The following is a 21,469-nucleotide window of genomic DNA, read 5'->3' on the forward strand; positions in this document are numbered from 1 at the left end:
CAGAGCCCAAGGTTGTGGGTATTTTCCTCTTGCTCATGAGATTTTAGAGGATCAGGATGCCATCTGGGAGCACACATTTTCCAGGATCAGGTTCACAGTTATGCTCCCTAGAGAACTCAATAAACAGTATCTGATGATCAAGAAAATGATGGCTTACATGTGGGCAAATGGTGACTGCAGCTGAAAAGGACAGTGAATCTTTGCACATTTTATCAAGTATGTGAGAGAGTAAAGGGAAACTGATATGTTAAAAAAATAAAAGTGTGTACTTTGGCCTGGTGAGTACAGAGGAAAAAAGGAAATACTTCAGCCTGCCAGGCTCACACAGAGGGCCTGATACACTTAATCTTTGGGTCATAAGTTTGCCTCCTTATTGGGCACATTGTTGTTAAGAGGATCAGACTGATGTAGTGGAAAAAGAAAGTCACTGGCCCAGGAGTCAAGGGATGCAACTAATCTCAGCTTGGCCACCATACAGCGCATTCTAAAACCAAATACCAGCACTCTGGTCTTGGAACCACTCCTAGGGCAGAGTGCTAGGCAGCTCCATTAAAATGCCCTTGAGTGAAAGCCACTGCACATGTAGGTGACCCAGTACAAACCAATTGGTGGAGGCCAGGCAGACACTTGGCAAAACCTTTTCTGAGCCAGGCCTCGAGCCCCAGGGGCCTCTCCAATGTAACATTTGTTCTCAATTTGCATTTACCAGTGACCCCAAGTGGTTTTTCAGAACCCCTGTTTTGAACTCTTTTACTACCCTGACACCATCTCCATTTGTGAAGCTGAATTTTTTTTTGTTCCTAAGGAGGTCCCATACACAGAACTTATTGCTGATGAGCATTGCTGACAAAGACATACACTGGAAAGGGTTTTTGGCTGTTTGGAGGAGAAGAGGTCAAGGTTGGTGTCTTCCCATCACAGCAATTTAAATAAATAAATAAATAAATAAATAAATAAATAAATAAATAAATAAATGTAAGAACAATACAGATTGAGTATCCTCGAAACTTTAAGTGCTGGCATGACATCACAAATAGAAACCTCCTCATATCTTGTGGTGGCTTGCAGTCAAAAGGCAGGGGCAGTTAAGACAGTGTACAAAATTATATCTTCAATCCACATGTCTAAGGTGTCTAGGAATCGGTATATTTTGCAGTTAGACTTGGATTCTACATCCCAAATAATGTGTGTATGAATATTTATCAAAATTGAAAACAAATCTGAAACCCCAAATACTTATGATCCTAAGCATTTCAGGCAAGGGATACTCTTTAAAAAGAAAGCATTTAACTGGGGGCTTGCTTACAGTTTCAGAGATTTAGTCTGTTATTACCATGGCAGAGAGCATGCATTACCCTGGAGCCAGTAGCTTAGAGCTACATTCTGATGTGTAGACAGACAGAGAGAGAGAGAGAGAGAGAGAGAGAGAGAGAGAGAGAGAGAAAGCCTGACATGGGCTTTTGAAACTTCAAGTCGAACCCCCAGTGACACACTTCCTCCAAAGAGGTTCCACCTACTCTGATAAAGCCACAGCTCCTAATCCTTCTAATCCTTTCAAATAGTACCACTCTCCAGTAACCAACCATTCAAAGCAATAAGCATTCAAATATATATGGGGCCCGTTCTTCTCAAACCACCACACACAGCAATGGGGAAACAAACTAATATATAACCTTGTAACAGAATAAAGAATCTGGTTATCACAATAAGCATAGAGCCAAGTATGGCGGGCAACACCTATAATCTCAGCACATGAGAGTTTGAGGCAGGAACATTGGGAATTCAAAGACATTTTTCACTATATAGTGAGCTCAAAGCTAGCTTGAGTTACATGAGATCCTGTCTCAAAAAGTGAAAAGAAAAAAAAAAAACATATCAAAGCATTGGATGGAATTCAAACATGGAAATCTACACAGGCGATAAAGCACAGAGCTTACCACACACACGAGCATAAGGAAGGAAGAATCTTGAGTGTGCTGAGTGAACTATATCAGTGCTAATAACCTGGCTGCACATAATAATAATGATAACAACAACAATAATAATAATAATAACAACCTTATCTTACACATAATTTTCCCAGGTGCTACCAGGAGGGGAACTGTACATTCTCTGTATAGCATAGCATCTTACATTCAATTTCTCACCTTTTCCCTTTATTTTTGTGAATTTCACCCATATAGACAATGAAAAATTATCCTATCTACCTCCCACCTTCCTCCAGTCTTCTTATATCCTCTGAACATGCCCATTCCCAACTTCATGTCTTCTGGGTTTTTTGTTTGGTTGGTTTTGTGGGGTTTTTTTTATAAGCCACTAATCCCAGTTATCGTTGTCCACATTACACGGGTGAGGGCCACGCTCTGAAGCCTGGAAAACTTGCCTGTGACCACATCCTCAGTAAGCAATGACTCTCTTTCCCCTGTTTTTCTCAATTAAATTTTTAAATTTTTTTAAAGGGAGCAACTTATGGTAATAAAGATCAATTTTACAAAAACAAAACTGTATGAATTGGGGCTAGCTATGTGTCTCGCTCGGTTGGTAGAGTCCTTACTGTAAAAGCTTGGAGGGCCTGGTTTCAACCTCTAGCAACCATGCAAAAGATCCGGGTATAGCAGCACACACTTGTATCCCAGATTAGGAAGGGCAGAAGCAGATTGACCCCGGGAAGCTGCCCAGCTGACTAGCTGGGTCAATAAGCACCAGGTCCCATGAGAAACTGCCTCAGTAAGTAAGATGGGGAGGGAAGGAGATACCATACATGACCACTGGCCTCAACATACATGTATACACATGTACACACGTTTGTGCACATATATGCTCACATACACACTTATAAAAATTAAATTAATCCATCCAAGTTTAAGCAAAAACTGTAAAATCATTGTGCTATTAAAAAGTCAGATAAGTTTACTGTTTAAAAATTATTGTTTCTCTGTCTTTCTAGTGTTGCAGTGTAGCTTGTAAAAAAAAGAAAAAAAAATAATTGCATCTATTTTCATTTTTGGAAAGCTCAAAGCCTTTCCGGGGGTGCTAGCAACATGCTAATATGGATGTGACTCTAATAAATATAAAATTGAATCCCGGATATCATTCAATTTGCAATCCTAAAGCAAAGCTCCAAAGGTGCAAGGTCTTGCCTCACCCTGGTCTAGGCAATCTTTAATGCTTGCGCCATCTTTATTTCAGTCATGCTGAGAAAATACGTCATTTTTAAACAGCAGAAAACCTTCACCAAAGAAATAAAATAAATCTGAGATACTGTCTCAACCCCCTACATTAAGCACCGTGTTTCATGCATTGGTCAGACAAAATGATGTCCTCTGCGGTGACACCAACAGATAAGAAATCTGTTCCGTTTTAAAGCTCAGACGATTCAATAACTTGTTGGGATCCTCACTGGTGCCGCAAGAGCTTTAATTTATTACAACTTATTTTCATTCAATATATTTAATTTAATAATTTAATTCAGTTCAATAAAACTTTAATTTAGCAGAAGACGCATCAGCCTAAGCATTAAGAAGCAGAAGCGTTAAAAGGAAACAAATCAGAAACTACCCAGAAGTCACGTGATTATCTGGGGGACCGCATAGTTGCTGGGTATGAGATGAAGACAGGCGCAGAACCCACACAAGGCTCTATGAAGTTATGTTCTATGCAAACAGACACGCCCATGAATGCAAAACTGAGAAGCTAAAGAACCGGGAGCAAAGCTGTCCAAGTGACGCCTGAGACTGATGAAGCTCCGCCCACTGTACTGCTCTACTGCCCATCCTGGGAGCGGAGCACAGGCTCCTGACCCTAGTTCCCTTGCTTTCCCACAACTCAGCACAACCACCTGTGTGAACTAGCAACTGTGCTCAAACGCTACATGGAAAGGAAGGGTGGTGGGTTGGGTGGTGGAACGCACACATAAAGTTTGACTCCCAGAATTGAAAAAAAAAAAAAAAAAAAAAAGCAAAATGAATATATCTTCAGAGTTAGAGTAAATTACTATAATAACCTCAATTCTACTTAAAATTGTAAATTTTATTTATTCTAAAAGTCAGCATGGAAAGGCAGTATTAATAATTCACATATGCAGATACGCTTGAAAATACTAGAATTAGAAAAACACTGAATCGTTGTCATAGCAATGTCTTCTTCATGTGAGTTTGCTTGCACTACAATTAAAATGAGATTTAGCTCTCTGAACGAGAATAATTGCTAATCCAGGATGTCCAGAAAGTCTATTGAGAAGCCCCCTGTCCATTGTATCTCACTATGTCAGACAGCATACGATGAAGCAATTGAACTTTAACAACTTCAGAAAGGAAGCCAGACAAAATAACACTATGGCTCAGCTTTCAAATCATAGTTAATATGGACTGTTAGGTAAAATAATATAGAGGTATTCATTAAATACCTTTATATTTTCATTATTGGCAGGGAAGCAAAGACAGACCAGCACACCCACCTCAGCCCACTAACTCAAAAGCTCATCCTACCCAGAGAGTGGGTTTGCCCCATTGGGTTCACACTGTGAACATCTCAGAAACATCGCTAAGTGTGCCAAAGGCTGCTGAACAATAGCAACCAGGGAGGAGCCTGACCCTTACCCCAGGCTGAGCTTCTTTAAAATGCATTAGTAACAAAAACATTGCTGGAGTGGGAAGCCTTAGAACACCCAAGGAGGAAGCAGCTTGCCTCAGAGGAGAAAACTCCACTGTCTGTGAGAGACCGGAACAGACCAACCAAGAAGAGGACATGGATTGTGCAAAGAAAGAGCCTCCAAACCCTAAAATATCTTCTGCCACCAAGCCTTGGACAAATTAGCCCATGCAAAGCCCAGGCACTCCTTCAACTGCCTCCCCGCCTCCCGCAACACCCTCCTAGCTTAGCAAATGGTGGGAGTCTACAGACACCCTGTTCTGCATCACAGATCCCTGGGAAAAGGCAGTTTTCCACCCTTTGGCAGTTGCAAAGGAGACGTGTAAGTGAATCGCAGGAACGATGATGGGGGTGGGGTTTGGGGAGAGGAAAAGTGGCCAGGAAAAAAAGACACACACATACACGGGAGGCAACAGCGACACTCAGACTTGAACTCGGAATTTTTGAATGGCTCAGAATGGGACACTTTGTCACCTCTGGTTTAATTAGAAGCCTGTTTTCAGGATGCTGGAGGGCGGAGGCTCATAATCAAGCACTTACGTAATCCTCCTCATTGAGCCCTTGTTTCTCAACAGAACTTTTCACCTCCATGGAAAACTTCTCAAACTCAGGTTTCACGGTCCTCAGTAGGGTGACTGTTTGGAGGGACGAGTATGCTTGTTTAGCTTCAGAGTCGTGTTTGTCTCCTCTCCTCCACGAGCCATCTCCTACGGGAGAAAGGAAAATATTTATAATTCCGAGCCAGTCACCAGAAAGAGGCCATTCTGTCTTTTCCACTGCAATGTGTCCCTACATGGTACCTTTGGCAGCAGAGGCAAGAGGTATTGTCATAGTTTTGCGCTTAGGTATAAGATGACAATGTCAAAATCATTAAAGGAGAAGCTGTCTCTTCGGACACATGTTCCTTTGAAATGTGAGAGAGACAGACAAGCTCTGTTGATGTAATTGCCTTATAATAACCATGGAACTGCAATTGTCAGCCCCCCGGAACTGCGGCATTGTGGAAGCAAAGGGAGGTTTTTGTTCCTTTTCCATTCACACTTGCTTTCCATTATGATGTGTTTGTGTGTATGTACGAATCTATCTATCTATCCATCGTCTATCTATCTATTATTTATCTATCAATATCTACCAAATATCTACAATCCATTATGAAAATGAACCAAGTCACTAGTGTGGCTGACAAGCATAATGCTATTTGGGTCTGGAATGGCAGGTTACAATAAAGCAAGAAGATAGATTACATACAAAGTTAGTACTGTTAAAAGTTGGAGGTTAGTGATACATCTTTCATCTTTCCAGGATGAAAAGGGCAGATTTGAGGGCTTATATCTGCACAGTATTGACAAGGTCACCAAAATTACTAAACAATGCTACCCAGTGGGTAAAATTCATGAATATTTTGAGTACACATACAACAATATTAAAAGATACATGATAAGTAGATAGATAGATAGATAGATAGATAGATAGATAGATAGATAGATAGATACATACATACATACATACATACATACATACATACATACATATATAGATACATAGATTCATAGATAGAGTCATGCATACATACATATAAACACACAGGGGATGGAAGGATGATAAGTATCTTGAACACTTTATATGCATAAACTCTGTCCTGAAAATATCTTTTCTACTTGACAGATGAGGAAACTGAAGCACAGAGACAATGAGCAACCTGCTGCTTCACAGCTGCGGCCTCACAAAAGTGAAGGCTGATCAGCTGGGGAAGTCGCATTCTCTCCTCTTGATTTCATTGTGGTGGCTTGAAGGGCCCCAAAAGACAAGATGGACTTTTACCTTATGAAAATAATAAGCTACTCTCCAAATGGATCATCATTATAACTCCTACAACTCTCTGGAAGCAAGATAACAGCCCAATAGACTACCACCTAAGTTAACTGTGCACCGTAAGCCCCAGTCTGCATCGACAGCTTGAACCTAACAGCTCAGGAGCAAGGGGACCTCTGGCACCTCATGGGACCACTGAGCATAAGGACAGATCTGTGGTACTCATGCTATAAGTCCAGAAGTCCACTAAAGAATGACTGTCTCTGGAATCACCAGCACAGCTTGAGCCAGATGGATCTGACTGAACTGTGTGCATATGTGCACAACTCTATAATAGCCATAGAGGACATCATAGATGTCTTCAAGGGTCTCTGCCAAGTTTGAAAATGAGATTTAAACCATGTAAACAACCAAATAGCCTCCTATAGGAGTTGGGGACTGAAAAAAACAAAGCAAAGAGAAGAAGTAACAAGCTTCTTGACAAGCAGGAGCCATCTCATGTGAAGACAAGGAGTTAGTTGGTCTGGTCCTAAATGTGTAAATAGGATTTTAATAGTTATAGAAGACGGTGGAAAGGCATGTCTAACAAAGCCCACTGCACTGGGGAAAGGTACAAGTGTGATAGTATCCGGCAGGCAGTGAGTGGAAGATGGGTCTCAGTCTAGAAGATGAGAAAAGACAGAGTGTGTGTGTGGAAACATCTGTCTCATCACAATCCTAATAATAGCAGCCATTAATTAACTGGTTACTATGTCCAGGAGCTACTTAGAGATAAATAAGACAGAGCTGATAACATAGTTCATTAAAGACTAAATCTGTGTTCAATGATCACAAAATTCAATTCAAGCCACTAAACAAACTTTGACAAAATTCATCCTCCCTCTTCTTCCTCTTCTTCTTCCTCTTCTTCCTCCTCTTCTTCCTCTTCTTCTTCCTCTTCTATGATTTTTCCCAAATTCTTCAGAGACAACAGCCTAAGGGAAGCCATGCCTTGCTCTGGAACCAGTGAGCGAGCTCAGAAGGGTACTTACTCAGTACCCAAGACCCAGACAGTGTTGCAGTCATTAGCCATGAATGACCCCCAAAGCCCAAGAGATCCCGTGGAGGAACCTACTTCCTATAGACATGCAGTAAGTACTTGCTGAATAACTTTCTTGTTTTCCATTGCATTTCTTTTTAATCTTGCGTATGTGTGCACGCTCTACATACCCATGACACAGAGATGGGAAGACAGCAGTGTATCTCCTCAAACTACAGTTTTAGGGGATTGTGAATAGCCAGATATGGATGCTGAGAATCTAACCCAGATCATCTGTAAGAGCAATATACACTCTTAACTTCTGAGCTATCGCTCTAGGCCCCACTGACTCAGTTTCTGGTTGAGTCAAAGTGTCAAGATCTGCTGAAGCTAAGATATAATACATGATGCTTCCCTTCCATACATGAATGCCTACATTTGGTTTCCAGACTAAGTTTAAGAAAGTGCAAGTAGGCATGCATAAAAATTCTGATGTTTTTAGACAAAGATAATTATAGTCTTTCATCAATGGAGACAAGTTTGGTTTTCTTCAGGGACTTAAGAGAAATTCTTAGCCTTGTGGACTTTTATGCTATCTTAGAAAATATATGCAAAACTTGTGTATCAAAAGATGGCCTAGTCGGCCATCACTGGAAAGAGAGGCCCATTGGACACACAAACTTTATATGCCCCAGAACAGGGGAACGCCAGGGCCAAAAAGGGGGAGTGGGTGGGTAGGGGAGTGGGGGTGGGTGGGTATGGGGGACTTTTGGTATAGCATTGGAAATGTAAATGAGCTAAATACCTAATAAATAATGGAAAGAAAAAAAAGAAAATATATGCAAAACTTGAACAGCAATAATCTCAATAAATAAAAGAGGAAGAATATAGTTTTCAAAACTGAGTGAAATCCAGTCTAATAATGCCAGCAAGCATGACCTAAAATATAACTTTAGAGGCTTGTTTTCTAGAAAAACGTAGAAATGATGATGCTTACTAAGTTCAAACCAACCTAAGTAGGTATCTGTTCACAACGATAACCTCTTCTGCCGTGAGCTCTTCTCCCACACTGGGGCTGTTGGACCCAAAGAAAGCAAAGGTTGATTTGGCGCGGTGTCCCATCAGTGGGAACGAATTTAATTCAGCAGACAACTAGGTGCCTCTGGAGATTTATGAGCAGAACGGAAGAATGGCAGGAGAGGCGCATGCCTTAGGAAATAGCAGTGGATTAGAGTGGGGAGACATTGAACACTCGCAGCCACAGTAATCCAGGCAAGAGGTTAAGAGAGGTCATCTGTGGGAAGGCACATGCCAAAAACACCAAGCGGTCCTCGAGGATGCCAAGCTCACCAAGAACTTTTCTATTTTCTTTCTCTCTTTTTTTCTTTACTTTTCTTCTCTCTCTCTCTCTCTCTCTCTCTCTCTCTCTCTCTCTCTCTCTCTGCATTTTGATATGATAGTACATGTTTTCAAAAATATAAATATGTTCCTACTTTTAGAATCATTAAAAAGAGATCACACCCATGAGAATGGAAACAAGATAAGTGTACAAACTCTACAGTGGCTGGGGAGGGACAGTCAATGGAGAGGGAGACGCATCACAAATGGAATCGAGGAGAAGAATAATAGTGATCCTTAGATGAAAAAAGCAGAGTGAAGGAGGGAAGGAGAGGAAGAAATGGTAGTGTTGGTTAGTGTCACTGCAGATCCAAAGTGACTTCAGAAGGCCCAAAGTCCACCACCAGGCTAAAGGTTGGAAACAGGTCTGAAGCCAGAGAGAATATGGCTAAAAAAGACACTGGATGTCAGTCCTACACAAATCAGGGTTGGAGCCCAGGGGTTACCTGCCCTAAAGAACATGCAGGATGAGAAGGAGTGTGGGCTATGCACAGACTGTTGTTGGTGAGCAGAAATAGTTACAGGAGATACAGAGGCACTGATAGAACTAGAAATGTAACAGAGGCCTTGAAACCAGAAGCGTAAAATTTCAGGAAAGGAATAGTTAGAAACCTCCCTGGGCTGCCCGGGAGCTACGTCACCCCAGGGGGGCAGCCACCAGCAGCATGAATTATTTAAACTCAAGTGAACTGAAAATTTCAGCTCCTTCGCCACCTTTGCCACATCTCAAGTATTCAATAGTCAGCCATGTGTGGCATGTGACCAGTGGCCACCCAAGCAACACAAAATAGATTGTGGCTAGCCCAGTGTGGTAGTATATACCTATAATGCTTCGACTCAGAGGGCCAGGCTACAGGAAGAGTTTGAGGCCAGTCTGGGCAATTAGGCAAGGCCATGTGCAAAAAAGATGGGAATCGTGGAACAAGATGGGGAAGGAAAGAGAGAAAGAAGAGGAGGAAGGAGGGAGGGAGGGGGAGGGAGGGAGGGAGGGAGGGAGGGAGGGAGGGGAGAACATAGGAAGGAAGTATGTGGTACTATAATAGGAAGTGCCATTAAACTGCGTTATTTGGAGGCATGGCCATCACCAAGGCTAAAAATTTTGTCAAGAAAGCTACTTGTGACCTTGAGGGAATGACTTTCAGGTGAGAGGTGGGTATTAATGTTATTTTTTAAATTATGTGTGTATTGATGGTATTTAATTACCAACTTGGCATAGCCTATAATCATCTGGGAATGAAGTCTCAATTAGAGCTGTTGCAGGTGGCATCATTTCTGGGACCCGAAGTCTGGATTGTGTATGAGTGAGAGCTGCGCACCAGCATGTGGCATCAATTCACTGATCTGTGCTCTTGGCTGAGAATGTCATGTGACAGGCTACTCTGACTTCCCAACAATGTCAGGTTATTTTATCACAGCAAGAGGAAACAAAAATTATGTGAGTGTGTGTGAGTGTCTGTCTGTCTGTCTGTCTGTCTGTCTGTCTGGAGGCGTACGTGTGTGTAAGTATGAATGTCTATGCACACCTGTGCATGTGTGGATGCCAGGAGGTAACATCGAAACCCCTGAGACCTGAATTCACAGGCACATTAGGGATGCCCGGCTTGTTGTGTGGGTACCGGGATCTCAGCCCCATGATTGGCTGGAAGAGCTTTGAAGCACTGAGCCACCACCTCAGCCCTCAGTGTTGTATTTCCACAACTGTCCTGATGAAGGAATTAAGAAGAAAAAGAAGTCTGCTCCTGAGAGGCAGGGTAGAAAAGAAGATGGCTCTTCATCATCACTTCGGAGTAAGGGAAAGCATGTGTTTTGCCTTGATTTGTTTGAGTTTAACATTAAATTAATATTAAATAATAAATCAGGAACTCGGGTTTGCACTGAGTAAAGAAAATCAAGAATATGTATGAAAGGGAAGGCAGCCCGGGCTCAGCAGTTCTGAAGCCAGGACGGTGGCCCCAACGACTGCTGCCTTTGCTCCAATAACAGGGACATCCTGCAACTCCCAGCGCCTACCAACCACTGAGCACACAGTAGGCCTTCAAAGGGGTATCACAGAATCTGCCCAAGAACTGAGTGCCAGACATTCCCCTAGGCTGCCTGCCAACCTCTGTGGTTCTTCAGCTGTGGTAGCTATCAATAAAAGAATAGCCCTCATCTTGCCTCATGTCGCCCATTCCCCACAGCCCCAGTGTCTCACAGGGCCAGGGGCTAGGTTCCCAGGCACACCCATCAATATTCCGCAGGTCTCTGTAGAGCTGCTTTACCTGCAGCCTAGAATCCTTCAATCCTCATAGCAATTTCAAAGACTGAAAGCCGATGCTTACAGATGAGGAAGCTACAGATCCAGGCGATTGATCCTAGAAACAGGAGCAAATGCAAACCAGGGCCAGCCGCTTAAGCCTCGTCCAACCTGTGTGCAGCTCCTCAAAGCTGAAGCATCCCGAGATTTAAGCCTGCACCGGCAGTACACAACACATAGATTTAAAATAAAATAGTAACACAGCAAACCCAGGAGAAACCCCAACACGCTGCCAGGCAACCACTACAGCCGAAGGAATCTATGAGAAGTCCTTTCTTTTCTCTCTTTGTTCCAAATTGACTTTAATGTGCCTATATCACCTTTACAAGCATTATAAATGCAATCCCTCCTTATGTTGTCTGTGTTTGACTCTACTCGAAACCTCACCTGAGTTCCTGCTGTCTGAGTTCTCAAGAAGGCAAGGTGAGTGCAGCAATAGTCCTGGTGCTGCAGCTGGGATTGTGCAAGTACCTTCCCACTTCCTTACCTTTGGAGGCGGTAATAAGGAGGCTAATATGACCAGAGAGAAACGCCATGCTGGTAGATACTACAAAAACATCTGTAAGACAATACTATCATCTACTCTAGACTTTTTTTTTTAAGTACAGTCTTAAATCTCTTCAAACACTTTCATTCCCTCAGATTGTACTATACATTATACATTGAACTCTGGTCGCCATAAAATTTGGGCAGGTCTGGAGATGCTTCTGAGGGCTCACCAAGATTGAGACATTCACTAATCATAGAAAATAGACACACTGTCAACTGTATTTTCTAAAACAGATGACCATCCTCTAGAACAGCCATTCTGAACCTTTGGATCATGACCTCTTTGAGGTCTCATTATCAGATATCCTACATATCAGATTTTTACATCACAATTCATAACTATAACAAGATTACTGTTACAGAGTAGCAGTGAAATGGTTTTATGGTTGGGGGTCGCTACAACATGAGGAACTGTGTTTAAAGGGGTGCAGCCTTAGGAAGGTTGAGAACCTCTGGTCTAGAACAAATATACAGATTGTGTGAAGAACCATAGGGGACACTGGGTGTCAAAGAACCTTTGTGGGATCATGGCTCTGATAATGGGGGGTTAGATTATCAAAGAAGACCCTTGTAATGATACTCCAGAATGGAAGTTCGGGTGATTCTGCCCACTGGATGGTGCCACTGGTCACTTCCGCTCTGAGGAAAAAGATGCTTCCAGATCTATGGAGGACACAGAAAGGCACCACACTACTACCGCCAACCTTCCTCCCTTCTTCCTCCCAGAATCCCACACTAGCTCTGATATTGAGGAGTCCAACAGAGAATACAATTTCCAACTATATCCAAGGGTAGCCGACCCCATACAACCAGAAGTGGAGTAGAGCTTCCCCTGGTAACCAACAAAAAGAACCGAGCCAGCAGGAAGGTTCTCCTCTCATCTGCTATTCTCGACCTGGTTAAACCAGAATTAAGGAACGACCTGTGGAGTCGTAGTCACAATCTTTGATATGGGAAACGGAGACAGGAAACCTAAAATATCTGTAACACTAACGATCTTGGGGAATCGGATCCCTACCCTGGGCTTCTCACAGACGGAGCTCTTTCAGGTACACGGAACCTTTATGTGTGCATCACTGTAGTTGAGTGTAGTGATTATTCAGTTCCTGGTATAACTCATAATGCACACAGCCCTTTAGGGTGGGTCAGCTGCAAGTCAGTTAGCAATGCAGTTAGCAGAGCGGATCACCTGAAATGTGTGCATAAAGCAGACAAAGAGAAAGGTTTGACAACTTAACTTTTAACATTCCGGGAGCAGTAGTCAAAGCAAACTAAGATTAATAATGGGAGTGACAAATATTTGTTAAATACTTACTATGCTTCATACTATCTGCTGGGTAGTTAGCTCAAATCCCCTCATGTGTTTATCTGTTACTCAGCCTGATGAGTCACTAGAACAGACTAAGGCTGCTGAGGACGGCAGATTAACTCACTTTTTCAAGATTAAGGTTGTAGCTGTTAACTCTTAGGTCTTAGCAGTCAAGAGTTAGTAGATAGGACAGTCCCTCAGGCTAATTGAGACCAGAGCCCAAAGCCTGAACAAATGTACAGTAAAAAAAAAAAAAGAAGAAAATCAGATTTAATCAGAAACATCAAGTATTCATTGTGATTTGTGTGAAACCATTTTGCGATTAAATTTTCAAGAAAATCAAAACTGGAGCTAGAGAGATGGTTTGGCAGTTAAGAACCCTGGCTGCTCTCACAGAGGACCTGAATTTCGTGCTCAGCCCCACGTGGTGATTCACAGCTAGGTGCTCTCTTCTGCCCCCTGTGGGCACTAAGCACACAGGTGGTACACATGCATACATGCCAGGCCACACCCATTTAAACAAAAAAGAAGAAAGAAATTTAAAACAATGAAAAAGAAATCAAAGCTTGAACCCATGGAATAAGGTTTCTAACATATAAATAATTTAATTATTTAAAGTAGTTAATTTTGCCCAGGCATGGTGTCATACACTTTTAATGCCAGCACTTGGAAGACAGTCCAGAGGACCCCTGTAACTTTAAAGCTAGCCTGGTCTAGCTGTTCCAGGACAGCCAGGGCTACATAGAAAGACACTGGCTCAAAAAATAAAATAAAATAAAATAAAATAAAATAAAGTGGTTAACTTTATGTTTCTAAAATTTTAAATATAATTTTAAATGTGTATATTAAAAATAAAACTGGAGGGATTGCTGAAGAGATGACACAGAATAAAGAGCACTGGCTGCTCCTTCAGAGAACTCAGGTTTGGTTCCCAGCACCCACATGACAGATCACAACTGTCTGTAAACCCAGCTCCAGGGGACCCTGTGCCTTCTCTGGCCTCCTCAGGCACCCACCAGGCACACAAGTGGTACACGGGCACACATGCAGACCAAAAAAAAAAAAAAAAAGAAAAAACCTATACACATAAAATATAATAAAAATTGAAAAAGTTACTAAATAAAAATGGGTTTCCACAAAGGCTCAGTAAGTAAAGGCAGCTGCTACCCAGTCCGGATGAGCTGCACTCAGCCCCAGAACTCACACAAAAGCAGGAGAGACAGCTCCATAAAGATGTCATCTGACCTCCACGTGCACACAACAGGCGTCCATACACACACACACACCACAACAGGTGGGCATTCACACACACACACCACTCACACATACACACCACAACAGGTATACACACACCACTCACACACACATATCACTCTCTCATACACACACACACCACAACAGGTGGGCATTCACACACACACACACCACAACAGGTATACACACACCACTCACACACACATATCACTCTCTCATACACACACACACCACAACAGGTGGGCATTCACACACACACACCACAACAGGTATACACACACCACTCACACACACATATCACTCTCTCATACACACACACACCACAACAGATGGGCATTCACACACACACACCACAACAGGTATACACACACACACACCACTCACACACACATATCACTCTCACACACACACCACAACAGGTGGGCATACACACACACCACAACAGGTATACACACATACACACACACCACTCACACACACATATCAATCTCTCTCTCTCTCATACACACACACACACACACACCACTCACACACACATATCACTCTCTCTCTCACACACACACACCAAACAGGTACACACACACACATACCACTCACACACACATATCACTCTCTCACACACACCACTCACACACACATATCACTCTCTTTCTCTCTCTCTCTCTCTCTCTCTCTCTCTCTCACACACACACACACACACACACACACACACACACACACATCACTCACACACAGAGAGAAACAGATTTTAAAAAATTAAAACTACAGAAACTTTGCTTATGGACATAAAAATAAATTCTGATAAATAGATAAATAAAGTTATATTTTGAAAAACTGATAAAGGATACAGACATTTTCATCATTGGTATATAAAAATATAAGTTGGTAAAACCTATGTATGGGAAATGGTGCCAATTCCTAGCAATGCTTGCATATAACCATTAAGCCAGTGCTATGCCTCTAGAGATTTATACTACATAATATATATGTCTAAGTATATGACTGTAAGTGTCTATATACATCAGACGATTCAGCATATTCTGTTCCTAATAACAGAAGGCTGAAAGCAGTATTAAGAAATAGAGGTTAATTAAAGGTATACTATACATTGGTACCATAATGTTATCATTTTATTGAAAATTATTCTTGAGAAGTATACCTACATATAATAGACCATATATATTTCTAAGAAATCACAACGTAACTTCTTGTCGGAGTTGCAGAATTTTTAAATATATTTTCCACATTTTCTGTAGTGCTCGTGTATTGTTATAAGAGGGTAAAGCCACACAAGTTTTATCTGTAAAAGAAAGCAATGCTAACAGTAACACCTGCATCCATTACTACATGCGTAACGCATGCAAACGTGCTTGTCTGTTCACAGCCTGCGTTCTTACACATCACTTAAAATTCTGTATTTCTGTATTTCTCCTTGTAAGACAGAATTGATAGTTTAACCTTTAACCTGCTTCAATCCCTGTGTTAAAGAACTCAGTGCCACAACCACTGATATAACAATATTCTGGCCTTAAGTCAATAAATGAGAACAACATTCCACTTCACAGAACAGAGGGACAGAGGGACAGACCAGAACGCTAGTGAGTAGGATGAAATCCTGTATTCCTCCTGCGAGCACCACACCCGCCTTGCAGTCCACCACAGGAAGCAGTGGTTACTTTTGTCTCATCAACTTTTCTTTATCCCCGGGAGAAGTGTGTTATATTATCTGTATATACACAACAATCACTGCTTAAGTAAACCAGGAAACCGGGGCAGGAAACCATGGCAAATGTTTAAAGGCTTGGATCCTATCTAAATAACTATATATCATCAGCAAGCACTCGGAAGTGGAGCTCACCATAAACACGCTATCTGTAATCTGCATGTTTACCGCTCTAAGGCTGTGTAGCTCTGAGCAGACATTGTGTGTGTTTGAGAAAAATGTCCTATAGTCCTGAAATGACTACTTTCACGAGAGTCCTAACTACCATGGAAGAAACAGGCTTTGGACTTGTGATCAAGCTGAGCCCCTTAGCATTCTTCCATTACATAGGTGCTGAAGAGCAGCTCAGCAGTTAAGAGTTCTGGCTGCTCTCCCAGAGAACCCAGATTCAAGTCCCAGCATCCACGTGGAAGCTCACAATGGTTTGTAACACTAGTTCCCAGGCTATGCAACGCCCTCTTCTGACCTCCTTGGACACTGCACACATGTGATGCACAGACAAACATGCAGGCAAAACACCCAAATAGGTACAAAGAAATACTTATTTTAATTTTTAAAAACCAATCCTTACCCAAGAAGCTAAAGGGGTCTGCAACCCTATAGGTGGAACAACAATATGAACTAACCAGTAACCTGAGAGCTCGTGTCTCTAGCTGCATATGTAGCAGAAGATGGCCTAGTCGGCCATCATTGGGAAGAGAGGCCCCTTGGTCTTGCAAACTTTATATGCCCCAGTACAGGGGAACGTCAGGGCCAGGAAGTGGGAGTGGGTGGGTATGGGAGCAGGGTGGGGCGGGGGCGTAGGGGACTTTCGGAATAGCATTTGGAATGTAAATGAAGAAAATATCTAATAAAAAATTGAAAAAAAGAAAACAATCCTTTCTTACACAGACCCTGGGAGTTTCCTAAGTCCATTATAAGGAATCACAGATGTCTTTGGCCTATATCTCTGTGGCTCATGAAATTCTACTTAAGAGAGGATTAAGGTGTAGTAAACTACAGGGAAGGGGAGTTAGGAACAAAGACTTCCACATGCTTTTATCTCAACTTACAATGATGGTCATTTTCTTTTGTACTGCTGCCTCTAAGAAACACGTGTGTAACATGAGTACGCATTACACATAGTCACATACAATCATACACTAAAAGTTTTATGAAACAATGTGTGCTAACTTTGGCAACACCTTGGCCTAACCTATCCTACAACATTATGTTCTAACCCTGTTCCTGCTACCTACAATCCTACCCCAAATCGCACCTAAATTATTCCAACAGTCCACCACGGCCATGACATCTGGTGTCTGCATGTACACTCCTGTGGAGTTAGGAATGGGCTACATTGATCACAGAGAACTTCCTTACTTCCAGTGGATTCTCAGAAAAGATGAAAAGCTTGAGAAACCATGAGGCATCATGTATGGGAGTGCTCAGAATCACAAATTTCCAGAATCAAGTATGGCTCCGGAGGTAACTGAAAGCACATCTATGGGCCTCACTAGAGCTGTTGACTCTCTCACTCCTCTTTCTGACACGTTGACAGGGTCGGAGAAGCCGGAAACAGTTACCGTAGGAAGAACTGTTGAAGAGTTCAATGTTGAAGAAAGCGTAGTCTCCACTGGTCATGCCGTGTCTGTGCACCGCCAACATGATTCTCCGAATGGTGTCACCACTGGCACACATGATCACCACTGGGGAGAGAAACAAAGCGTGAGTCACCCACACACAGCAGGAGGAATGCGGGCCAAACAGCCAGGGGACAGCAGGTGCAGAACAGGTCATCTACAGAGTCTTCAAGAGCTCCTCACAAACTACCTAATACCTGGTCACCACTTATCCACAGGAGGGACAGTCACCCATCCCGTGGGATTCCCAAAAGTTAGGTAGAAAAACATACTATGGTTTTTTCCTAAACATACATACCTATGATAAAACTTAACTTCTAAGCCAGACACTGTGACAGATTAACAATGGTAACTAATAATAAAATAGAATAATTATAGTGACATACTACAACAAAAGTAATTTGAAACTTAAAAATTGTTGGTATTGTAGAAATTTTCATTTAAATTTTTCAAACTATAATTGGCTATGAGCAGCTAAATCCTAAGATGAAGCCATATCTAAAAAGGGACAAAGGGAAATACATAATTTTAACTCAAAAAAAAAGTAGCAAATAGCACCAAAACCATGTGACAGGAGCCAACAACACAGACACAACAGCCTCTGGATAGAACACAGAGAGGACCAGAAATTATACAAATAGGCAGAGTGCGTCTGGTCAGGATAAAGCAGCTACAAACCCAAACCTAGAGGACCCTAGGATGAATGACCTATCCGTACTCCTTAAAATACTCAACTTAATGAGGAACCAAGGCAGGCTCATAAAACATACTAAACAGCAAGAGACTTACAATAAGAGAAAACTAAAAGCAATACATGCTACTCAGTTGGATTCTGGATCTTAAAATACAAGCAAAGATCTTCTATAAAAGCATCAAGAGACAGCTGATGAAATTTGACTGAAGGTAACCAGGTGGCAGGATATGTTTGCCTTAAAGCTCTTGTTTTATGACTATTGCTGTAGTTATGTATGAAAACAGCCTTGTTCTTCAGTGTTTTCGAGAAGTCTTGGGATACGAGTTAGCCCATAGAGTCCTTGCCTAGAGTGCTCAGAGCCATGGGGTTGATCCCCAGCATCACATAAAACTGGGTGCAGCGGTAGACACCTGTAATCTCAGCGCCGTGTGGGTCATCCTTGAAATACGAGGCCAGTCTGTGTTAAATGAGACTTTGCCTCCAAAAAAAATATGTTTAGAAGTATTGAAGAATGATCCTGAAAATTATCCTTGAAGCTTTCATACGTTAATATTTATATTATCTTCATTTGTATGTTTACACAGACACATACCAGTAGTGTTCACGCATATGTATGCACATACACACACACACCATCAGTGTTCTATCAGTTTGTAGTCACACTGTCAAATGTAAGAGGCCTTAAGCATTTTTAAGAGATTGTTTCCCATGGCCTACGCAAGACACGGCTTACGTGAAGTAGGGGGGACTTGGCCACTCTCTAGTCAAGCTGATGGTTCTTGGCTCACAGACCCCATGATCAGGAGAACTGTACTTTCCTCTTACACAGAATGAGAGGAGGCCCACAGAGGCCTGGGTGCTATAAATTGCCTTACCACGCTTCATGCCAGCCCTCTGAGATGTGTGTGCTCTTTGTAAAAGTATAGGTGCCGAAAGACATAAAACAAATTGCAGTCTGTGCCTGAACAGCCTGGGTATGCTGCATGAAAGTCTGGGCTCCTACTGATATGTCTGTCATTCACTGCACACATTAGCTCAGAGAGCCAGGATCTGACTGACGTCTTTAACTACAGAAGGGCTCCATGCACACTAGAAAACACGGTTTTGAGACAATACAAAGCACCTGTAACCTGTAAGTGTGAGGTGTTGTTTCTTTTGGAATTATAATTATACATCTGGGATTTAAAAAAAAAATCCCAAGATGTCTCAATAAAGAAGATCTCAAAGAAACTCCTAATTACCAACTTGGGCCCTCATTTTAGATCAAACTCCTTCCATGGAAAAATCGCAAGCAGGGCATCTCATAAAGCAGGTAATACATAAACTGCTCGAGCCGGACAAGTTCACAGAGCGCGGATTCCAAGAATGGGCCTCTCCAGAGGGATCCGCGAGGCCCCGATTGGCTGTCTACTAAGGAACTCTTATCAACTTGTATCAACTGAACAGAGTTCAATGTCTCTCAATAGCTACATGTAGAAACTGATTTTGCTGGCACAGTGGGCAAATAGCCTACATGATATTCATAAATAGATTATCAGAACTGCAGATTGCTTAACTCCCATGGGGGCCAGAATGTTCAGGAATACAAGCCATTCAATATGGCCTCAATCTAGGCACACTAACTGGGGAGCCAAATTATAAGCAGAAAGATGCTACAGAGGAGAGAACATGAATCAGAGAAGCAGGTGGGGTGATTCAAGTATCCAAAGGCACCAAGCGTTAGTCCTAAGTATCCTTTTGAGAGCTATACCTGCCCTAGGATAGAACAGACCCTGAGGCCAGAGACCTGGCATCCCTAAGTCCTGGACAGACTCTGATCCTCCTCCTCCTCCTCCTCCTCCTCCTCCTCCTCCTCCTCCTCCTCCTCCTCCTTTTTACACATTCCTGCTTTGCCTCTTTAGCTCTTCCCTATTCTACCATGGCTTCTGACGAAATTTTCTTGAAGTGTTACTACCCATTTGTGACTGAGAAAGGGTATTAGACAGTGCCATTTGTCTACCTACTTAGACTTTCACACTTCTCAATCGTGTCCATTTTGTGTCAAGTATATAGTTTGGTCAAAACAGAAAGAAAGAAAGAAAGAAAGAAAGAAAGAAAGAAAGAAAGAAAGAAAGAAAGAAAGAAATCCTCTTTCCCAAGGTCAGGTGCAGGACATTGTTTCTCTCAAGTAATCCAAATTCATAACACACATTATCATCATCATCTAGTTTTAATTCAAGTAGAAGCAATACCACGTCATATCACTGATTACCACCAACAGAGCCGTCAGAATAAATAGCCCTGGTTTTTTACAGTGTACCTTAACCTTTCACGGTTGACTCATTCATGCCTAGTTGAACTGTGGGTACTTTTAGCAAGCTTTCCTTTATGTAATTTATCGAAAGTCTTGAAATATTTTTTCTGAGATAATTTTCTGTTCCTATTCATATTTCATCATTTTATACAGTAACCAAATTACATCGTTAACAAGCACAAGTGACATAAGAGGAGCAGGTACAACTTAGGAAGTACACGGAAATGTGCAGAAGTGTGCCACATGAGGAAAACTCAATCGCTCCCCAGACCTCCCAGCAGTAAGCAAGACTAACAGAGAAATGGGGTCAGCCAATCCTCCTGTACAAGTGGGAGTCAATGCACACTGCTTTTGTTGTATTAATATGTATTTCGATATATAAACATCAACTGTTTTTAGACAGCTCCTTTCTGTGTAACCCTGTTCTGTCCTAGAACTTACTCTATAGAACAGGCTGCAAATCACATCACAGAAATCCACCTGCCTTTGCCTTGCATGTGCCACCATGCCTGGTCTTAATCATAACTATTTATTTGAGATCAAAACATTACACTTCAGAAAAAAAGGATAACATGGATGTTATGTGCTTCTTGGTAACATTTTTAACCTGTCCCACTTTAACTTGTGACATTAGATGTCATCTTTCCCCATCTGGGTGCCACACTGTCGCCCATAAATGCCTTCTCATTACTGCAGCATGTTCTTCTAGTCATAGGGGTTGGGCACACAGGAATGGCTCTAAGTGTTAATTAAGAGAGCTAATCACATTCCAAGTGGTGACTAGACACACATGTTAAGGTAAAGCTCCTTCCCCTGCCCCTGGACTTCCATTAAGAAAGCTTCCAATGGGT

At 42.0% G+C, this 21,469-nt stretch overlaps 1 protein-coding gene across 8 annotated transcripts in view; it reads right to left on the reverse strand.

The window, feature by feature from the left end:
- The window catches only part of Npr3 (natriuretic peptide receptor 3), a 67,942-nt gene that overhangs the window by 38,212 nt on the left and 8,261 nt on the right, over nucleotides 1-21,469 (reverse strand). For all 8 annotated transcript variants that reach the window (NM_001286395.1, XM_006520028.2, XM_030248376.1 and 5 more), the window contains 2 exons: nucleotides 17,575-17,697; nucleotides 5,191-5,357 (listed from right to left, as the gene is read on the reverse strand). In NM_001286395.1, the coding sequence (NP_001273324.1) occupies nucleotides 5,191-5,357; nucleotides 17,575-17,689 (282 nt within the window). In that variant the 5' untranslated portion in view covers nucleotides 17,690-17,697. The remainder of the gene's footprint in view (nucleotides 1-5,190; nucleotides 5,358-17,574; nucleotides 17,698-21,469) is intronic.

This window comes from Mus musculus, chromosome 15 (assembly GCF_000001635.26).
Source record: "Mus musculus strain C57BL/6J chromosome 15, GRCm38.p6 C57BL/6J".
Classification (NCBI taxonomy): Eukaryota; Metazoa; Chordata; class Mammalia; order Rodentia; family Muridae; genus Mus; species Mus musculus.